General features: G+C 48.2%; 1 protein-coding gene across 3 annotated transcripts in view; it reads left to right on the top strand.

Annotated features, from left to right (window-relative positions):
* The window catches only part of WDR38 (WD repeat domain 38), a 179,085-nt gene that overhangs the window by 133,376 nt on the left and 24,539 nt on the right, over positions 1 to 21,170 (top strand). For all 3 annotated transcript variants that reach the window (XM_063936879.1, XM_063936877.1, XM_063936878.1), the window contains exons 3-5: positions 2,586 to 2,702; positions 4,577 to 4,674; positions 6,561 to 6,641. In XM_063936879.1, the coding sequence (XP_063792949.1) occupies positions 2,586 to 2,702; positions 4,577 to 4,674; positions 6,561 to 6,641 (296 nt within the window). The remainder of the gene's footprint in view (positions 1 to 2,585; positions 2,703 to 4,576; positions 4,675 to 6,560; positions 6,642 to 21,170) is intronic.

Below are 21,170 nucleotides of genomic sequence, written 5' to 3' on the forward strand. Positions count from 1 at the left end.
GGGAGAATAATATAGCGTAGCGCGCCACAGTGCCCGTAGCGTGGCGAGCGCAGCGAGCCCGCAGGGGGCTCATCTGCACTCGCCACACTGTCGGTAAGCTGGCGGCCGGGCTCCCAGCGCCGGTATGCTGGTCGCCGGGAGCCCAACCGCCGGCATACCATACTGAACCCGGTGTCCACCTATTGACTATCAACCTTGTAACTATAAACCACCTCCCCGCCCACCCATCAAGTATACATAAAATAGCATATATCATTGTTATAGCAATATTGTTATTGCTTAACTTGTGCAGTTTGCTCTGATCTTGTTTAATTAGAGAAAGGAAAAACAGCATAGTGACACAGTGCTTAGCATTAATTCATCACATTAAGGGTTCAGTTCCCATGATGAACTATCTGCATTAAGTTTGTGTGGGTTTCTTCCCACAATCCAAAAACATACTGGTAAGTTAATTTTTGTCTGGACAAAAAAATCATCTTATGTGTATGTGTATCCATATAATAGGCATTATAGATTGTAAGCTCCACTAGGGCAGGAACTGATGTGAAAGAGTAAAATATTCTCTGTAAAGCGATGTATAATATGTGTGTGCTATATAAATAAATAATAATAAATATTTAATACATGTTAGGATGGCTCAGGGTCAATCACTGAACTGATTAACAGAAAATGGTTCATTTTGTATTTGTGTTTACTTTGTTTATTGATGTATAATGAGTTTTGTCCTTTTCCACCTAATATATGTGTCGTTTGTGTTTAATTGTTGGACGAGGCTAACAGGTTATGGTGTAAAGGTATTGTGTTATGGGAAGTAGCCCCTGACAGTGCAAGCAACTTATTACAATAGAGTATAATGTATAATGAGAGAAAGCCATAACTGCTTCTAGGCAATGAGATGGCCTCCAATGTTTTATATATCATTCTTGTTCATTATTATAGCTCATTGCTGACTTGATTGTAATCCGTTTCAACTCCTACCACTTGGTAATTATTCATGATGTACACCCCCAGTATAATGGGGGTCATTCCGAGTTGTTCGCTCGTTGCCGATTTTCGCAACGGAGCGATTAAGGCAAAAATGCGCATGCGCATGGTACGCAGTGCGCATGCGCTAAGTATTTTAGCACAAAACTTAGTAGATTTACTCACGTCCGAACGAAGAATTTTCATCGTTGAAGTGATCGGAGTGTGATTGACAGGAAGTGGGTGTTTCTTGGTGGAAACTGACCGTTTTCAGGGAGTGTGCGGAAAAACGCAGGCGTGCCAGGATAAAACGCTGGAGTGTCTGGAGAAACGGGGGAGTGGCTGGCCGAACGCAGGTCGTGTTTGTGACGTCAAGCCAGGAACGAAATGGGCTGAGCTGATCGCAGTGTAGGAGTAAGTCTCGAGCTACTCAGAAACTGCTAAGAATTTTCTATTCGCAATTCTGCTAATCTTTCGTTCGCAATTCTGCTAAGCTAAGATACACTCCCAGAGAGCGGCGGCCTAGCGTGTGCAATGCTGCTAAAATCTGCTAGCGAGCGAACAACTCGGAATGACCCTCAATGTTTCCTCTTCTGTAGGTCTGTTGTTAGGGTAAGTAGAGCCCCATTTATCAATGATACATACCCACTTTAGCACTCACTAAAGGGGTTATGTCCTACTTTCTGTATTCAGCAAACAGTAGTAAACTAAGTTTACAGCTGTTTGCTCCTATACCTCTTTCACCACCTATAAATGGCGAGAGTGGTATGGTCCCCATTGCCAGCAATGGGGAGCCAGCGCTGCCTTCCCGGCTTCATCTAAGCCTTCCAGGCATTGCTGGGTCCTCGCCAGGTGAACCTGTCATGCACATGTGCATTACTCAATATCTCGTCACTGGCAGCATTAGGCAGCCAGTAGCAGAGCAGAAGATGGCGCTGAGGTAGGAGACATTGGGGGTCATTCTGACCCATTCGCACGCTGCTTTTTTTCGCAGCCGTGCGAACGGGTCCGGAATGTGCATGCGCAGCGGCCGCAATGCACAGGCGTGGCCCTGCACGGCGATGGGGAACGCCGGTCAGCGACTGAATTAAAGAAGAAAATGATTGCTGCTGCGATCGCACAGTGATTGACAGAAGGAAGGCGTTTCGGGGCGTCAACTGACCGTTTTGGGGGAGTGGAGATCCGAACGCAGGCGTGTCGAGGCGTTTGGTGGGCGGATGTCTGGTGTCAATTCCAGGACATGAGACGCTGAAGTCATCGCAGTGGGTAAGTCCAGACCTACTTGCAGCGTGCGATCAACTCGGAATGACCCCCATTGCTGGCAGCAGAGCGGAATACGCCACTACACTTCGCCGGAGAGGCAAGTAATGCTGAATTCTAGCTACATAATGTTTCTTAGTATTGCATAATAAACAAATTATCCAGCTAGTATTACAATTTGTTGATAAATGGGGCATTTGAGAAGTGTAAACATTTTATTTAGCGAATAAGTAATGGCATATGGATGCAATTCTGAGGACCTGTTTAGTAATGTGAGGAACACATGACTGGGCAACCTTTCATTTTCACTCCAACTTTTTCATCTACTTGCAAAGCAGTCACCAATAATGTGTCTTCTGTAGGACCAGTAAAGTCGTGCTGCTTCTCTCCAGATGGCTCGCTGTTTGCTAGCTCATCCCATGACTGCACGGTGCGGATATGGACAGTGGATACAGCCGAATGTCTCCATACATTGACAGGTGTGTTATAAGAAGATACTGAGGTATAATAGTCTAATGAATTTATTTGGTATCCGGCCTCTAGGTCAGCCACACTTAGATCGCCAGTCATTAGGTCGACCACTAGTGGTTGACATGCATTAGGTAGACATGGTCACTAGGTCGACATGACAAAAGGTCGACATGAGTTTTTCACAATTTTTTTCATTTTTTGTACTTTTTCATACTTTACTATCCACTTGCACTACATTTAGGAACGGTAATCTGTGCCGAGCTCAGCAGTAGCAGAGCGAGGCACCTTGCCCGAATGAGGGTACACAGTGCACTAATTGGGGTTCCCGGTCACTCTACGAAGAAAATTACACCAAAAAAATAAATAAATCATGTCGACCTTTTGTCAGGTCGAGCTTGCTCATGTCGACCTAATGCTTGTGTTGAACTATTTTGGGTGTCACTGTCGACCAATAGTGATCGCCCTAGACACTGGTGACTTAAGAGTAGTCATTCCTATGAATCACCCCCATTTATTTTTATGGCTCCAACTTTGGTGTTCCAAACCATGATTATATAAAAGTAATGTTTCTGCCCATTATGATAAAACTTTACCATTACTATATCCCTTTACTGTTTCTAGCTAAAAATATCTAACTTTACTGTTGTTAGCTATTATCGTATCCCTTTACCATTTCTAGCCATGATTATGGGGATGATTCAGACCTGATTGTAGATGTGTGAAAAAAATTTATACAATCATTTTCTCTGACATGTGGGAGGGACGCCTAGCACAGGGCAAGTCCGCTCCGCATGACGGATCCAGCCCCACCCCGCAGACATGTGAAAGCATTGCGAAGGCAGACGGCTACCCGCCATGTTTTGGGTAGCAGGGGCAGCATGTGACATCACGCAGCTGCCACAACCCGCCTCAGCAATGGTCTGGACACGCCTGCGTTGTCTGGACAGCTTCACCCCGATGCCGCCGACATGCCCCCTTCCACCCTGCGACCGCCTCTGCCTGTCAATAAGGCAGAGGTGATCGCATAAGTGAGATGCTGTTGCATCTCACTGTGTGCGCACACGCAGTGCGGCTTCTGTGCGTACACACACTTCACTGGACATCAGACTGCGTAGTCTGCCATAGCAGCGTTCCAGTCTGAATTATATCCCTTCAATGTGTATCACTTTACCATTCATAGAAGTTATTATACAGGTTGAGTCTACCATATCTGTAATGGTTGGGATCAGAATGATTTGGGATTTTTCCATCATTTGGAATATTTGAATACCATAATAAGATATCTTGGGGATTGGACCCTAGTGTAAAACAAAATGCATTTATGTTTCATATATACCTTATACACATTGCCTGAAGGTAATCTTATACAATATTTTTTTATTACGTTGCTTTCTGATTGTGTACATTGAACCATGAGAAAGCAAAGGTGTCACTGTCTCAGTTGCATTCAAAATATTTTAGATTTTTTAAAATATTTTAGATATCGGATTTTAAGATATGGGAGACTCAACATACATCACTTTACTGTTTCTAGCCTTTTATATATCCTTTTATAACGTTACAAGATTACATTTCTTGACAAATACTAGACATTATTATGTTTCTTTACAGTTTCTAGCTATGATCATGTTACTTTACTGTTGTTAACCATGATTAACTTACTTTATTGTTTATGTATGTTATTGTATTTATTTAGTGTTCCTATCTATCATTATAGCACTTTACATCATTAGTTGTAATTATATCACTTTACCGTTACTAGCCATGAATATATCAAGTTACCATTCTAAGACATTATTACAGTATGTCCCTGTACTGTATCTAGCCATGATTATTACATTATTGTTCTTAGAAGTTATTGTATTTTTTCAATGTCCTTTAGATCACTGTAAAAGTGTGGAGACAGTTTGTTTCAGCCCTGATAGTAAAAGTATACTGTCCGCAGGGTGGGATCGCCTCGCCATCTTATGGGACGTACAGGTAATGAGGTTACATTTACAAATCAGTAGCCCATGAAAAGAATTCTCATTTTGTACACTTGCATCTGGTGTGTAATTGAGTGCAGATATTGGTGCAGTCAATTGACAACATATGCACACATTCTAATATAAGCGCCTATCTGAGCTTTCAACAGTCACCAAACTGGTCCTTTACAATAAAAAATGTATTATCATTGTTGTGTATATGTGTGCATTAAACATACGACACTGCTCTTACTGTTGTGCCCAGGGCCGTCGAGGGGTGGGGGAGCAGGTACTAATTACCCGGGCTTGTTGGAGAACCCAAGTCTGCCACCACCCGCACCCCTCATTCCCTCTTACTTGTCAGTAGCAGCAGCAGTAGTTTCTACAGCCTGTGTAGGGGGAGGAATCATCACATTAATCACTCACCCCTTCTGGATTTGCCATCGCCCTTTCCCCTCCCCCCACCCTTTTATGACTACTTTTTTCCAACCAAGGGTTGTGGCCACACCTCCTGCAATTAGAACACACCCTGAAACTTTCTTCGGCTCGGCACAGCTCTCTATAGCTCTGGTTATGCCATATCAGATTGGTTTGTGCATAACCAGTAGCGGATCTTGCCACGGGCAAGCAGGACTTTTGCCCGGGGCACCGCCTTCCGGAGGGCGCCGGCGCCATCCGGAGAGTGCCGCACCATGGCAAGATCCGCTGTCCGCTGTGAAGGGAAACTAGTAGACGCTACGCATCTAGTTTCCCTTCGTCGGCTGCCCGTTGTGAAGGGAAACTAGATGCTACGCGTCTAGTTTCCCTTCGTGGAGAGGACCTTTACTGTAATGATGTGCGGTGCGCATTGACGTCATCGCGCACCGCACAGCAAAGGTCCTCTCCACGAAGGGAACTAGACACTTAGCGTCTAGTTTTCCTTCGTGGAGAGGACCTTTGCTGTGCGGTGCGTGATGACGTAATCGCGCACAGCACATCCTACTACAGTACAGGGAGCGTAACTGACCACGCCTCCTGTATGAAGCCACGCCCCCTAATGCCGCCCGAGTCGCAAGAAGCCCCGGAACCGGCCCTGTGCATAACGGTAAAATCCTAAAATCTCAATCCCGGAAGATGCCATGAAACAGAAACATGAGCTTACGTTCTTTAAAACTATCAGATCAGAATGATTATATGTTGTGGCAATGAAACAATATTGACAGTCCTGGGGAAGATGAGACAGATTAATTCTTCAATGCATTCATGCTGTGCAAATGCAATTTATTTAGTGCAGAAATATAGCTGGCTAAAAAAAAAACAGATCTTTGTCCGCATTGATCTCTTATGCTGGGCATACACAGGCAGATAAAATTCCGGTCATTTTATCTGCCACTGCCGATATCTGGGACATACACTTTGAGATCTCTCACAGTGCATGTCACCATTTCTTCCCATGTGAAGGAACAGGGGAGTGTCCATCAGTAGGCCGTGGCAAGGCATACACTGCCGGATGCGGCCTACCAGACACTTAGAAAATACCACACTGGAGGAGCATGCTGGACGATCTGGCATGCCTGACCGATCAATCTTTTCAGATTGGTCTGCCACATTCACGCTGCAGTTATCTGGAGAATCCACTGATATAGGGCAGATCAGCCAGATAATTGTAGCGTGTATGCCCTGCATTAAATACATGGCAATATTGACAGATCCAGTCCTTCAGTAAACAACCATATCACATGGGACCCAATCAGAGAGAGGGGATGGCCAAACAATGGACACATATACAAACAGAAAGGTCACAGCAAAAGGGCACATATTTGTTTCTCCATGAAAAATAAAAGTTCATTTTTAAAGTTCTAACCCCAAGTAGTATTAGTTAATGTACTAACAATCTTATCATATATTCACTTTATTTAACAGACTGGTGAGAAACTGAAGTCTTTCAACGGACATCAAGACGTCATACAGTGCAGCACTTTCTCAACAGATGGTTTATACATTGTAAGTACTGTTTACTGTACATAAAAATAACATGCAGAGGTTCAAGGGTGTTAAAAAGATAATTTATTGCACATAGCAGAAACAAAATAACAATAAGCTTCACAAGCTTCAACAAATAGGGAAAAGGAAATCCACACACTAACAAATATTAACAAATATTTACACTTGGAGCATAATGTTATATTAGTTCTGTGACAAAATAATAATGATGGAAATTATGTAGCTGTCGTTCCATCACTACATTGAGAGCAGGGATATATAACAAGCTGTCTCTATGATTTATTATCATACCTCCAGTAACTACATCCATATTCTTATATTTGCGGTCAGAAATCTACATTTATACTACATTACCTAATGCTGATTTGTACGTAAGGACAGAATCTTCCCAGTATAAACAATACCACGTAAAATTGGTATGTCCCACCGGGTCTGGGACTCCAGGGCGATACACCTTAGGTCAACACCAATTTGTCGACACACCTTAGGTCGACGCCTGAAATAGGTCGACATGTGCAAAATGTCGACGTGAATAAGGTCGACATGGAAAACTGTCGACATGAGTTTTTAATGGTTTTTTGGTGTCGTTTTCTTCGTAGAGTGCCGGGAACCCCAATTAGTGCACCGTGTCCCCTCGCATGGCTCGCTTCGCTTGCCATGCTTCGGGCAAGGTGCCTCGCTGCGCTCGACACAGGTTACCGTTCCCAATTGTAGTCCACCTGGATCGTAAAGTATGAAAAAGTTCAAAAAATGAAAGGAAAAAAAATATGAAAAACTCATGTCAACCTTTTTCCATATTGACCTTGTTCATGTCAATATTTTGTCCATGTCGACCTATTTCAGGTGCTGACCTAAGGTGTGTCGACCAATTGGTGTGAACCTAAGGTGTGTCGACCTTTTTGGTGTCGATCTGGACTCCGGATAACGTCCCACCAGTAAGTAGGGTTTGATTGAAAACTATTTTTAAATTAGGAATATTTTAGTTTAACTAAGCAGCAAGACATTACATACATACATTTTATTTTTTAAAAACTATATGAATTCTCAAATATTTTATAATTTGATCTAGATTTATTCTAAAGCTAGTCACACATAGACCAGACTGTACTAAAAAGTTTTTATAGTGGCAGATGCTCAATTAGCTTAGTGATATCATTCAGGAGCTTGAAAGGCGAGGGGGTTTTCTAAGCAGGAAAAAAAAAATTGTTTCCCACAGCACCCTGAATAATAGCAGTAACCAGATTTAAATCCCATACAATATCTTAGAATACAGAGATCTTCGTTACATATACTGTATCTGCGCAAATGTTTTTATAAGCCCCCAAGCAGCGTCAAGGCCTCTCTGTATATATTAGGGGGTCCCTAGCGCTATATCTAGGTGCAGGGTGTACTAAAAAGTTGCAGGTACTAAAAAGTTGTCTATGAACTACTGTGTTTGTCTGTGTTAGGTTTGTATGTTCTCTCTGTTTTGTGTGGGTTTCCACAAAGTTCTCCATTTTCCTGTCACACTCCAAAAACATGCAAGTAGGTTTATTCAGCTTCTGACAAAATTATCCCTAGTGTGTATATGTGTGTACATGTAGTAGGAAATATAGGGGGTGATTCAGACCTGATCGCTGGGCTGCAAACTTTGCTGTCCTGCATCCAAATAGTTGCTGCCTCCAGGGGGGTGTAAATTCGCTATGCAAGTGTGCAGTGGCGGATCTTGCCACGGGCAAGCGGTACTTTTGCCCGAGGCGCCGCCTTCCGGAGGGCGCCGGCGCCATCCGGAGGGCGCCGCACCAGGGCAAGATCCGCCACTGTGCCCCCCGCAGTGCCCCCCCGCTTTGAAGGGAACCAGACGCGTAGCGTCTACTTTCCCTTCATTGAGAGGACCTTAGTTGTGCGGTGCGCGATGACGTCATCGCGCACCGCACAGCAAAGGTCCTCTGCATGAAGGGAAACTAGACGCTACGGTCTAGTTTCCCTTCATGTAGAGGACCTTTGCTGTGCGGTGCGCGATGACGTCATCGCGCACCGCACAGCATAGTGGCACAGACACTAGGGGTCATAATTGACCTCTAGTGTCTATGCTGTTCTATGGGAGAAACGTAATAACGTCTCTCCCATAGATCGAGGAGAGGAGAGAAGAAGAGCGGCGCCGGCGGAGGAGGTCTGCAGCGGTCTGGATCAGGAACGGGGATGGTAAGTATACCTTTTTCTCTAACGTCCCAAGTGGATGCTGGGGACTCCGTAAGGACCATGGGGGGGGCAGCGGCTCCACAGGAGACTGGGCACAAAAGTAAAGCTTTAGAACTACCTGGTGTGCACTGGCTCCTCCCCCTATGACCCTCCTCCAAGCCTCAGTTAGATTTTTGTGCCCGAACGAGAAGGGTGCACACTAGGTGGCTCTCCTGAGCTGCTTAGTGAAAAGTTTAGTTTTAGGTTTTTTATTTTCAGTGAGACCTGCTGGCAACAGGCTCACTGCATCGAGGGACTAAGGGGAGAAGAAGCGAACTCACCTGCGTGCAGAGTGGATTGGGCTTCTTAGGCTACTGGACATTAGCTCCAGAGGGACGATCACAGGCACAGCCATGGATGGGCCCCAGAGCCGCGCCGCCGGCCCCCTTACAGAGCCAGAAGACAGAAGAGGTCCGGAAAATCGGCGGCAGAAGACGTCCTGTCTTCACCAAGGTAGCGCACAGCACTGCAGCTGTGCGCCATTGCTCCTCAGCACACTTCACACTTCGGTCACTGAGGGTGCAGGGCGCTAGGGGGGGGGCGCCCTGAGCAGCAATAAAAACACCTTGGCTGGCGAAAATACATCACATATAGCCCCCAGGGCTATATGGATGAATTTTAACCCCTGCCAGAATCCATAAAAAAGCAGGAGAAAAGTCCGCGAAAAAGGGGCGGAGCCTATCTCCTCAGCACACTGGCGCCATTTTCCCTCACAGCTCAGTTGGAGGGAAGCTCCCCTGGCTCTCCCCTGCAGTCACTACACTACAGAAAGGGTTAAAAAAGAGAGGGGGGCACTAATTAGGCGCAGTATTAACAATACAGCAGCTATAAGGGGAAAAACACTTATATAAGGTTATCCCTGTATATATATAGCGCTCTGGTGTGTGCTGGCAAACTCTCCCTCTGTCTCCCCAAAGGGCTAGTGGGGTCCTGTCCTCTATCAGAGCATTCCCTGTGTGTGTGCTGTGTGTCGGTACATTTGTGTCGACATGTATGAGGAGAAAAATTATGTGGAGACGGAGCAGATTGCCTGTAATAGTGATGTCACCCCCTAGGGGGTCGACACCTGAGTGGATGAACTGTTGGAAGGAATTACGTGACAGTGTCAGCTCTGTATAAAAGACAGTGGTTGACATGAGACAGCCGGCTACTCAGCTTGTGCCTGTCCAGACGTCTCATAGGCCATCAGGGGCTCTAAAGCGCCCGTTACCTCAGATGGCAGATATAGACGCCGACACGGATACTGACTCCAGTGTCGACGGTGAAGAGACAAATGTGACTTCCAGTAGGGCCACACGTTACATGATTGAGGCAATGAAAAATGTTTTACACATTTCTGATAATACGAGTTCCACCAAAAAGGGGTATTATGTTCGGTGAGGAAAAATACCTGTAGTTTTCCTGAATCTGAGAAATTAAATGAGGTGTGTGATGATGCGTGGGTTTCCCCCGATAACAACTGATAATTTCTAAAATGTTGTTGGCATTATATCCTTTCCCGCCAGAGGTTAGGGTGCGTTGGGAAACACCCCCTAGGGTGGATAAAGCGCTCACACGCTTGTAAGAACAAGGGCTCTACCCTCTCCTGAGATGGCCGCCCTTAAGGATCCTGCTGATAGAAAGCAGGAGGGTATCCTAAAATGTATTTACACACATACTGGTGTTATACTGCGACCAGCAATCGCCTCAGCCTGGATGTGCAGTGCTGGGTTGGCGTGGTCGGATTCCCTGACTGAAAATATTGATACCCTAGATAGGGACAGTATATTATTGCCTATAGAGCATTTGAAAGATGCATTTCTATATATGCGTGATGCACAGCGGAATATTTGCCGACTGGCATCAAGTCTAAGTGCGTTGTCCATTTCTACCAGTAGAGGGTTATGGACACGACAGTGGTCAGGTGATGCGGATTCCAAACGGCATTTGGAAGTGTTGCCTTATTAAGGGGAGGAGTTATTTGGGGTCGGTCTTTCAGACCTGGTGGCCACGGCAACAGCTGGGAAATCCACGTTTGTACCCCAGGTCGCCTCTCAACATGAGAAGACGCCGTATTATCAGGCGCAGTCTTTTCGTGGACAAGCGGGCAAAAAGTTCCTCATTTCTGCCCCGTGACAGAGGGAGAGGAAAAAGGCTGCAGAAATCAGCCAGTTCCCAGGAACAGAAACCCTCTCCCGCCTCTGCCAAGCCCTCAGTATGACGCTGGGGCTTTACAAGCAGAATCAGGCACGCAGTGGGCTCACTCGCAAGTAGACCCCTGGATCCTTCAGGTGATATCTCAGGGGTACAAATTGGAATTCGAGACGTCTCCCCCTCGCCGTTTCCTAAAGTCGGCTTTACCGATGTCTCCTTCTGACAGGGAGACAGTTTTGGAAGCCATTCACAAGCTGTATTCCCAGCAGGTGATAATCAAGATACCCCTCCTGCAACAGGGAACGGGGTATTATTCCACACTGTTGTGGTACCGAAGCCGGACGGCTCGGTGAGACCGATTCTAAATCTAAAATCTTTGAACACTTACGTACAGAGGTTCAAATTCAAGATTGAGTCACTCAGAGCAGTGATTGCGAACCTGGAAGAAGGGGACTACATGATGTCTCGGGACATCAAGGATGCTTACCTTCATGTCCCAATTTACCCTTCTCACCAAAGGTACCTCAGGTTTATGGTACAGAACTGTCACTATCAGTTCAGACGCTGCCGTATGGATGGTCCACGGCACCCCGGGTCTTTACCAAGGTAATGGCCGAAATGATGATATTCCTTCGAAGGAAGGGAATTTTAGTTATCCCTTACTTGGACGATTCCCTGATAAGGGTAAGATCCAGGGAACAGTTGGAGGTCGGTGTAGCACTATCTCAGGTAGTGTTGCGGCAGCACGATTGGATTCTCAATATTCCAAAATCGCAGCTGGTTCCGACGACTCGTCTTCTGTTCCTAGGGATGATCCTGGACACAGTCCAGAAAAAGGTGTTTCTCCCGGAGGAGAAAGCCAGGGAGTTATCCGAGCTAGTCAGGAACCTCCTAAAACCGAGCCAACTCTCAGTGCATCAATGCACAAGGGTTCTGGGTAAAATGGTGGCTTCCTACGAAGCAATCCCATTCGGCAGATTCCACGCAAGAACTTTCCAGTGGGACCTGCTGGACAAATGGTCCGGGTCGCATCTTCAGATGCATCAGCGGATAACCCTGTCACCAAGGACAAGGGTGTTCCTCCTGTGGTGGTTGCAGAGTGCTCATCTTCTAGAGGGCCGCAGATTCGGCATTCAGGACTGGGTCCTGGTGACCACGGATGCCAGCCTGCGAGGCTGGGGAGCAGTCACACAGGGAAGGAATTTCCAGGGCTTATGGTCAAGCCTGGAGACATCACTTCACATAAATATCCTGAAGCTAAGGGCCATTTACAATGCTCTAAGCTTAGCAAGACCTCTGCTTCAAGGTCAGCCGGTGTTGATCCAGTCGGACAACATCACGGCAGTCACCCACGTAAACAGACAGGGTGGCACAAGAAGCAGGAGGGCAATGGCAGAAGCTGCAAGGATTCTTCGCTGGGCGGAAAATCATGTGATAGCACTGTCAGCAGTATTCATTCCGGGAGTGGACAACTGGGAAGCAGACTTCCTCAGCAGACACGACCTCCACCCGGGAGAGTGGAGACTTCACCCAGAAGTCTTCCACATGATTATAAACCGTTGGGAAAAACTCGACAGGTATTGCGCCAGGTCAAGGGACCCTCAGGCAATAGCTGTAGACGCTCTGGTAACACCGTGGGTGTACCAGTCAGTGTATGTGTTCCCTCCTCTGCCTCTCATACCCAAGGTACTGAGATTGATAAGATGGAGAGTAGTAAGCACTATATTCGTGGCTCCGGATTGGCCAAGAAGGACTTGGTAACCGGAACTTCAAGAGATGCTCACGGAGGATTCGTGGCCTCTACCTCTAAGAAGGGACCTGCTCCAGCAAGGACCCTGTCTGTTCCAAGACTTACCGCGGCTGCGTTTGACGGCATGGCGGTTGAACGCCGGATCCTGAAGGAAAAAAGGCATTCCGGATGAAGTCATCCCTATCCTGATCAAAGCCAGGAAGGATGTAACCGCGAAACATTATCACCGCATTTGGCGAAAATATGTTGCGTGGTGCGAGGCCAGTAAGGCCCGACGGAGGAAATTCAACTGGGTCGATTCCTACATTTCCTGCAAACAGGAGTGTGTCTGGGCCTGAAATTGGGGTCCATTAAGGTTCAAATTTCGGCCCTGTCAATTTTCTTCCAAAAAGAACTAGCTTCAGTCCCTGAAGTTCAGACGTTTGTAAAAGGGGTACTGCATATACAGCCTCCTTTTGTGCCTCCAGTGGCACTTTGGGATCTCAATGTAGTTTTTGGGTTCCAAAAGTCACATTGGTTTGAACCACTTAAATCTGTGGAGTTAAAATATCTCACATGGAAAGTGGTCATGCTGTTGGCCCTGGCCTGGGCCAGGCGCGTGTCAGAATTGGCGGCTTTATCCTGTAAAAGCCCTTATCTGATTTTCCATTCGGACAGGGCGGAATTGAGGACTCGTCCTCAGTTTCTCCCTAAGGTGGTTTCAGCGTTTCACCTGAAGCAACCTATTGTGGTGCCTGCGGCTACTAGGGACTTGGAGGACTCCAAGTTGCTAGACGTTGTCAGGGCCCTGAAAATATATGTTTCCAGGACGGCTGGAGTCAGAAAATCTGACTCGCTGTTTATCCTGTATGCACCCAACAAGCTGGGTGCTCCTGCTTCTAAGCAGACTATTGCTCGTTGGATTTGTAGTACAATTCAGCTTGCACATTCTGTGGCAGGCCTGCCACAGCCAAAAATCTGTAAATGCCCACTCCACAAGGAAGGTGGGCTCATCTTGGGCGGCTGCCCGAGGGGTCTCGGCTTTACAACTTTGCCGAGCAGCTACTTGGTCAGGAGCAAATACGTTTGTAAAATTCTACAAAATTGATACCCTGGCTGAGGAGGACCTGGAGTTCTCTCATTTGGTGCTGCAGAGTCATCCGCACTCTCCCGCCCGTTTGGGAGCTTTGGTATAATCCCCATGGTCCTTGCGGAGTCCCCAGCATCCACTTAGGACGTTAGAGAAAATAAGAATTTACTTACCGATAATTCTATTTCTCGTAGTCCGTAGTGGATGCTGGGCGCCCATCCCAAGTGCGGATTGTCTGCAATACTGGTACATAGTTATTGTTACCAAAAAAATCGGGTTATTGCTGTAGTGAGCCATCTTTTCTAGAGGCTCCTCTGTTATCATGCTGTTAACTGGGTTTAGATCACGAGTTATACGGTGTGATTGGTGTGGCTGGTATGAGTCTTACCCGGGATTCAAAATCCTTCCTTATTGTGTACGCTCGTTCGGGCACAGTATCCTAACTGAGGCTTGGAGGAGGGTCATAGGGGGAGGAGCCAGTGCACACCAGGTAGTTCTAAAGCTTTACTTTTGTGCCCAGTCTCCTGCGGAGCCGCTGCCCCCCCCCCCCCCATGGTCCTTACGGAGTCCCCAGCATCCACTACGGACTACGAGAAATAGAATTATCGGTAAGTAAATTCTTATTTTTTATTTTATTTTTTCTTTCAGCGTCGCTACAGGGGGCATAAATGGGGGCGTAACTGACCATGCCCCCATTTGAAGCCACGCCCCTATACTTTGCCCGGGGTGCCACAAGGCCAAGAACCGGCCCTGCAAGTGTGCGATCCCATGTGTACGCCGAGCTGCAAAAATCCACTTTGTGCAGTCTCTGCGCAGCCCAAGACTTACTCCTACAGTGTGATGAGAAGAAGCTGATCGGGGCTGGAGCTGACGTCAGACACCCTCCCTGAATATGCTTGGGCACCCCTGCCATTTTCCGGACACTCCCAATAAACGGTCAGCTACCACCCACAAATGGCCTCTTTCTGTCAATCACCTTGCCAACGTCTGTGCAATCAGATTTTATTTGCACAGTTATGACCTGATCGCCCACTGTGCGAAAACGCACAGCAGCGATTAGGTCTGAAACACCCCCATAGATTGCAAACTCCTCTAGGGCAGGGACAGATGTGAACGACTAAACATTTCCTGTGAAGTGCAGCAGAATATATGTGTGAGGCAGGACCGGATTAACAATGGTGCTAATGGAGCTGCAGCTCCAGGCCCACCTTCAAAATAGGCCCACAGCAACTACATACTGCTGTAAACAGGAAGAAAAAAAATTCCTGCTACAGCAGCTTCTTGCCAGTGACGCTGCAGTGCGGTGAGCACAGCTGCAGTGCAGAGCCACCCTGCCAGCACCTCTATTTACTGCCGACTGCAGGGCACGAGGATCCAGCCAGCGGCTCTAAGACCCAGCACTGCTCTGCTGCCGGCATCTCCGCAGTGTAGATGAGGGGATGAGTGGGAGGGGACAGGGCAGGCCCCACCTGACCATTACACCAGGTACTCGCCGGGCAGCATGGACCACGACCCCAAGTTACCGGGAAGCTCATGCTGCATTCCCTGCTCTGGCGGCTCCCGCGGTGTTCTCTTCTCAGCCGCTGCTTACTCTAGATGCCAGGCGGGCCGTCCGCGGCTGTGCCATGATTGGCGTCCGCGGAAAGCCGGGTGTCCCCTGTTGTTCTCATCTTTTGGTGCAAGTAGGTCAGAAACCCCGGAGCCCCATATTATCGCATTACCGGAGCCACCATCTGCAAGTGTCAGGTACTGTCATATACAGAATAAATTACATAACCCAGAGCTCTGCTATTCCCCTCTCCCCTCCCTAACCAGACTAATCCTTCTCCTCCCCGTCACCAGGCTAATTCCCCCCCCTCCCCCCGCCCAGACCAGGCTACCCTCCCCACCTCCCCGTCACCAGGCTATACCCCTCCTCCCCCTGTCACCAGGCTACCCTCCCTCATCACCAGCCCAATCCACCCTCCTCCCCCTATCACCAGGCTAATCCACCCCCTTTACCAGCCTAATCCACCCTCCTCACACTGTCACCAGGCTAATCCACCCCTATTTACCAGCCTAATCCACCCTCCTCACACTGTCACCAGGCTAATCCACCCCTATTACCAGCCTAATCCACCCTCCTCACCCTGTCACCAGGCTAACCGACCCCCTCACCAGACTAATCCTCCCTCCTACCCTTGTCACCAGGCTAACCTGCCCCCGCTCACCAGGCTAATCCTCCCATCCTCCAGCTGTCACCAGGCAAATCCCCCTCCTCCCCCTATAACCAGGCTAACCCTCCTCACAAAAATAATCCCCCTCCTCCCCCTGTCACCAGGCTAGCCCTTACCAAACTAATCCCCCCTCCCCCTGTCACCAGGCTAACCCCCCACCAGCCTAATCCTCCATCTTCCCCATCACCAGACTAATCCCCTCCTCCCCCTGTCACCAGGCTAACCCACCCCTTCACCAGAATAATCCCCCCTCCTCTTCCTCACCAGGCAAATACCCTTTCCACCCTTGTCACCAGGCTATTCCCCCTCCTCCCTCATCACCAGGCTGATTCCATCCACCCCACCCCCCCACCCCCGCCCACCAGAACACCTGACTGTTCTTCCCCTTGTCTTCCTCCCATCTTCCACTGTTCTTCCCATATCTCCCTCCCGTCTTTCTCCCATATAGCCCCTATTCTTCCTCCCATCTTCCACTTTTCTTCCCATATCTCCCTCCCATCTTCCTCCCATATAGCCCCTATTCTTCCTCCCATCTTCCACTGTTCTTCCCATATCTCCCTCCCGTCTTCCTCCCATATAGCCCCTATTCTTCCTCCCATCTTCCACTTTTCTTCCCATATCTCCCTCCCATCTTCCTCCCATATTGTTAGGCGCCGGGGTCCGCTCGTCGGTGCGGCCCGGCGCCTAGCAACCAGGGACGCCGTGCGCGTACAGCCGCCGGCTCCCTGGCAACGCTAGACGCCGGGCGCACGGAGCCGCACGGACCCTAGCAACGGGGACGCCACTGGCGGACCGCGTTCCCCGTTGCTGCGTCCATTTAAATTAATAGGGCACCTGTTTCCTGGCCGTGCAGCAAGGCAGCTGCACGGCATTTAATCCAATCAGCCTCTGAACAGCTGATTGGAGGACTCCCTGTTAAGCACACTTCCAGGGCTTCTCACAGACGCCGGTAATAGCTTCCTGCATGCTGTATCTGTTTGCTGAGAGTGTTTCCAGTCCTGCTGTACCCGGTCGTTCCTGTCCTCAGTTGTCCTGTACTCGGAAGTTGTCATCTGTTCCTGGAGTCCTGACTGAGCACCTTTAAACATCCAGTGGTGTTCGTGAGTCACGGCGTAGCCGCTTTAATACTTATTATTTATTATTTGTGTTTCGGAGCTTTTGCGGAGGATTCCGCTCCCACAGATCCACTCTGGTATCCAGCGGTGCTGGGTAGGAGTAACGGACTAGTGGATTTTGGTTGTCCTTTTATCTGGCGGTTTTTCCGCGCATACTTCTGGTTTGGTTAGTTAGCTTGTTGCCCCTGGCCTGTTGTCAGTCAGAGGTCCTCTTGTCATCATCCTGCCTCGGATTTCCCTTTGTCTCTCACTAAGACCGGGGGGCACCGGAGTTGGGCAGACATAATCCGCCTTTCAAACGTGGCTGCCAGGGGCTCAAGAAACCATAGTCTCGCAAGGGATTTCCGATAGCACGGGTGAGACAATAGAGTTAGGGCGCCAGGGGCAACTAGTCTTTCCAGCTCCCGTAACCAGCATTCCCTTCCAGTACTCTGGCCATTGCCATGAGATCTCCTCCGGTCAGGAGTACTGGAATCATAACACATATAGCCCCTATTCTTCCTCCCATCTTCCACTGTTCTTCCCATATCTCCCTCCCGTCTTCCTCCCATATAGCCCCTATTCTTCCTCCCATCCCCCGGGTGCCTCCCATCTTCCCCTGTTCTTCCACCTGTCTTCCCTTCCTTCTTCCTCCCATAATCAAAATAGGGACCACCCAAAAAATGGGGTTTGGTCTCATTGAGAAGGGGCATCACCACACAATAGTACCCTCCTTATACACCTTACGCCACACAGCAGCGCTCCTTACACACCTTACGCCACACACCAGTGTACCTTAAACATCTTACGCTACACAGCAGCGCTCCTTACACATCTTACGCCACACACCAGTGTACCTTAAACATCTTATGCCACACACCAGTGTACCTTAAACATCTTACGCTACACAGCAGCGCTCCTTACACACCATACAGCAGTGCACCTTAAACATCTTACGCAACACAGCAGCGCTCCTTACACACCTTACGCCACACAGTAGTGCTCCTTACACACCTTACACCACACAGTAGTGCTCCTTACACACCTTACGCCACACAGTAGTGCTCCTTACACACCTTACTCCACACAGCAGTGCTCCTTATACATGTAATCCCACACAGCAGCACTACTTATACACTTAACGTCACACAGCAGCGTTCCTTATACACATAATGCCACACAGTAGTGCTCCTTGTACATGTAACGCCACACACAGGAGTGCTTATTATACACAACGTCACACAATACGTGCCTTATGCACATTACAACTCACTGTAGTACTCCTTATACACGTTATTACACACAGTATGTGAGTGCACTATTTTTATAGACAGATAGTTAAATATATACACACACAGTAAAACACACATACAGTACACACACATAGTAAAACACACACACACACAGGAAAACACACACAGCAAGATACATATATACACACTCTGGTATTTACAGGGTTTTTTCCACAACATACTGTACTGTGCACCCCTCCTGGCTAGCACTCTGGCTTCAGCAACTCTCTTCAGGGCAACTGCTGACGTCTCCTGGACACAGCATGCTCCCGAGACTCTCTCTCCCCCTTCTCCCAGCATGCAGTGGTGGGCCCTCGGCCAGCAAAAACAGAGCTGCATACCTCCCAACTGCGTCTATACACAGGTGACAAAGGGACTGGGGGCATGCCAGCATCTCATAGAGTGCTGGGCATTCACCCAGAGTGACAGAAAATGGGGGGCGTGGCTTACGATTGTGGCATTACCGCAAAGCCACGCTCCTTTTACATAGACCACACCTCCTTTTTGGGAGCGCGCACCTTCGACTCGTGAGAGATGCCTATTTAGGGATTCAAAATGTTGGGTGGTATGGAGCTAGTCAGAGGAGAGTGTGACAGCCAGAAATGAGGATTAATCAACCGGCTGAGGTTAGGTGCTGGATTAGGACTAGTTTACTACCAAGCAGCTGCCAAAAAATAGGGTTAGTCACTGCTATCAATTGTAATCAGAAAACAAGAGCAAAGGAGGCAGTGCTAAAATTATAAGATGGATTGTCTGCAAAAGGTACACATGATTTAATCAATAAATTATACATACATACATACATACATACATACATACATACATAAACATAAACATAAATTAAAGAAATCTTAAAAAGTCACCCGAACATAGCAATCATTCTCAGCCAAGTGTGACAGCCAGTAGTGCGCACTGTGCGGAGTTCAGAGAGGGGTGATGATCTCATCACCCTTCTCCTTTGCTGGTGCCGGGGACCACATTCGGGCTTCCTTCATTTTTAGGGTCCGCAGCGTAACGCCGGGCAGCATGTAATGAGTCAGTTTGACTCATTATACTGCTACCGACTGTGTGCCCCATCACAGAGGCGGGCCTCAGTGCAATGCAGTGGCGCAAGTTCCCCCACTGCTCCCTCCCTTCTTCCTGCCATCTTCCCGTCTCCCTCATCCCCTACTGCTCTTCCCCCTACAGTATATCCCTCCTGTCTTCCTCCCATCTAGCCCCTATTCTTCTGCCTGTCTTTCTCTCGTCTTCCTTCCATCTAGACCCTATTCTTCCTCCTGTTTTCCTCACATCTTCCACTGTTCTTCCCCCTTTTTTCCTCCCCTCTTAACAAAATAATTATTGTAATGTAATTATTTAAGCACTGGGATTTTTCTGTTTCAAACTCACACACACACACATACTATATATATATATATATATATATATATATCACTGGTCCCACCCCCATATCAGTAGCCACACCCCCACCATGCTGGCCACACCCCTTGCAGCCACACACAATAGGCCCTTCATAAATTTCAGCTCCAGGCCCATGAGGACCTTAATCTGGCACTGGTGTGAGGTGTATAAATAACTTTTAACAGATGACTAAATATGCCACCAATAAAATAGTTGCTTGTTCATTAGAGATGTGACCAAGCTATCTGATGTGATGGATGGACAGTGTTTTGTTCACAAAAGAAACAATTGGATATCTACAGCTAGCTTTAAATATTGATGATTCATGCATTGATGACGTTTTTTCCTATATAATAAATTACGTGACAGGGTAAGTAGCAGAATTTGCAATCCATGTGATCGCATGCTGGGGGCCGCCCAGCATGCTGATGGCCGCTCTCCCCTCTTGATCAAGCAGAAATTGCGATCGCATCCCAATTTCTGCTTGGTCGCTAAAATTAAGGTTGCCTCCTGCTGTCGCAGCTTGGCTGTGCCTGCAGAAGACCCGCTGCCATTTTTTTTATAGCGGCGGCTGCGTGTGACGTCACGCAGCCACCCTGATCATGCCCCCGTCACACCCCCATTCACGCTGGCACGCTTTTGTTTTGTAGCCACGCCCCCACAACACTCCATCTCCGCCTAGGAAATGGAGCATTGACCGCCCCCGTGCCCGCCCCACGAACACCTCTGCCTGATTGACAGGTAGAGACGTTCGCATTTTCTGGACGAGCGCTGCACATGCGCCCGCATCATTTTAGTAATTTCTCTGACGTCCTAAGTGGATGCTGGGGACTCCGTAAGGACCATGGGGAATAGCGGCTCCGCAGGAGACAGGGCACAAAAGTAAAAGCTTTAGGATCAGGTGGTGTGCACTGGCTCCTCCCCCTATGACCCTCCTCCAAGCCTCAGTTAGGTTTTTGTGCCCGGCCGAGAAGGGTGCAATCTAGGTGGCTCTCCTAAAGAGCTGCTTAGAGTAAAAGTTTTATTAGGTTTTTTATTTTCAGTGAGTCCTGCTGGCAACAGGCTCACTGCAACGAGGGACTTAGGGGAGAAGAAGTGAACTCACCTGCGTGCAGGATGGATTGGCTTCTTAGGCTACTGGACACTAGCTCCAGAGGGACGATCACAGGTACAGCCTGGATGGGTCACCGGAGCCGCGCCGCCGACCCCCTTGCAGATGCTGAAGAGAGAAGAGGTCCAGAAATCGGCGGCTGAAGACTTCCCAGTCTTCTTAAGGTAGCGCACAGCACTGCAGCTGTGCGCCATTGCTCTCAGCACACTTCACACCAACGGTCACTGAGGGTGCAGGGCGCTG

The sequence above is a fragment of the Pseudophryne corroboree genome, chromosome 8 (assembly GCF_028390025.1).
Source record: "Pseudophryne corroboree isolate aPseCor3 chromosome 8, aPseCor3.hap2, whole genome shotgun sequence".
Lineage (NCBI taxonomy): Eukaryota > Metazoa > Chordata > Amphibia > Anura > Myobatrachidae > Pseudophryne > Pseudophryne corroboree.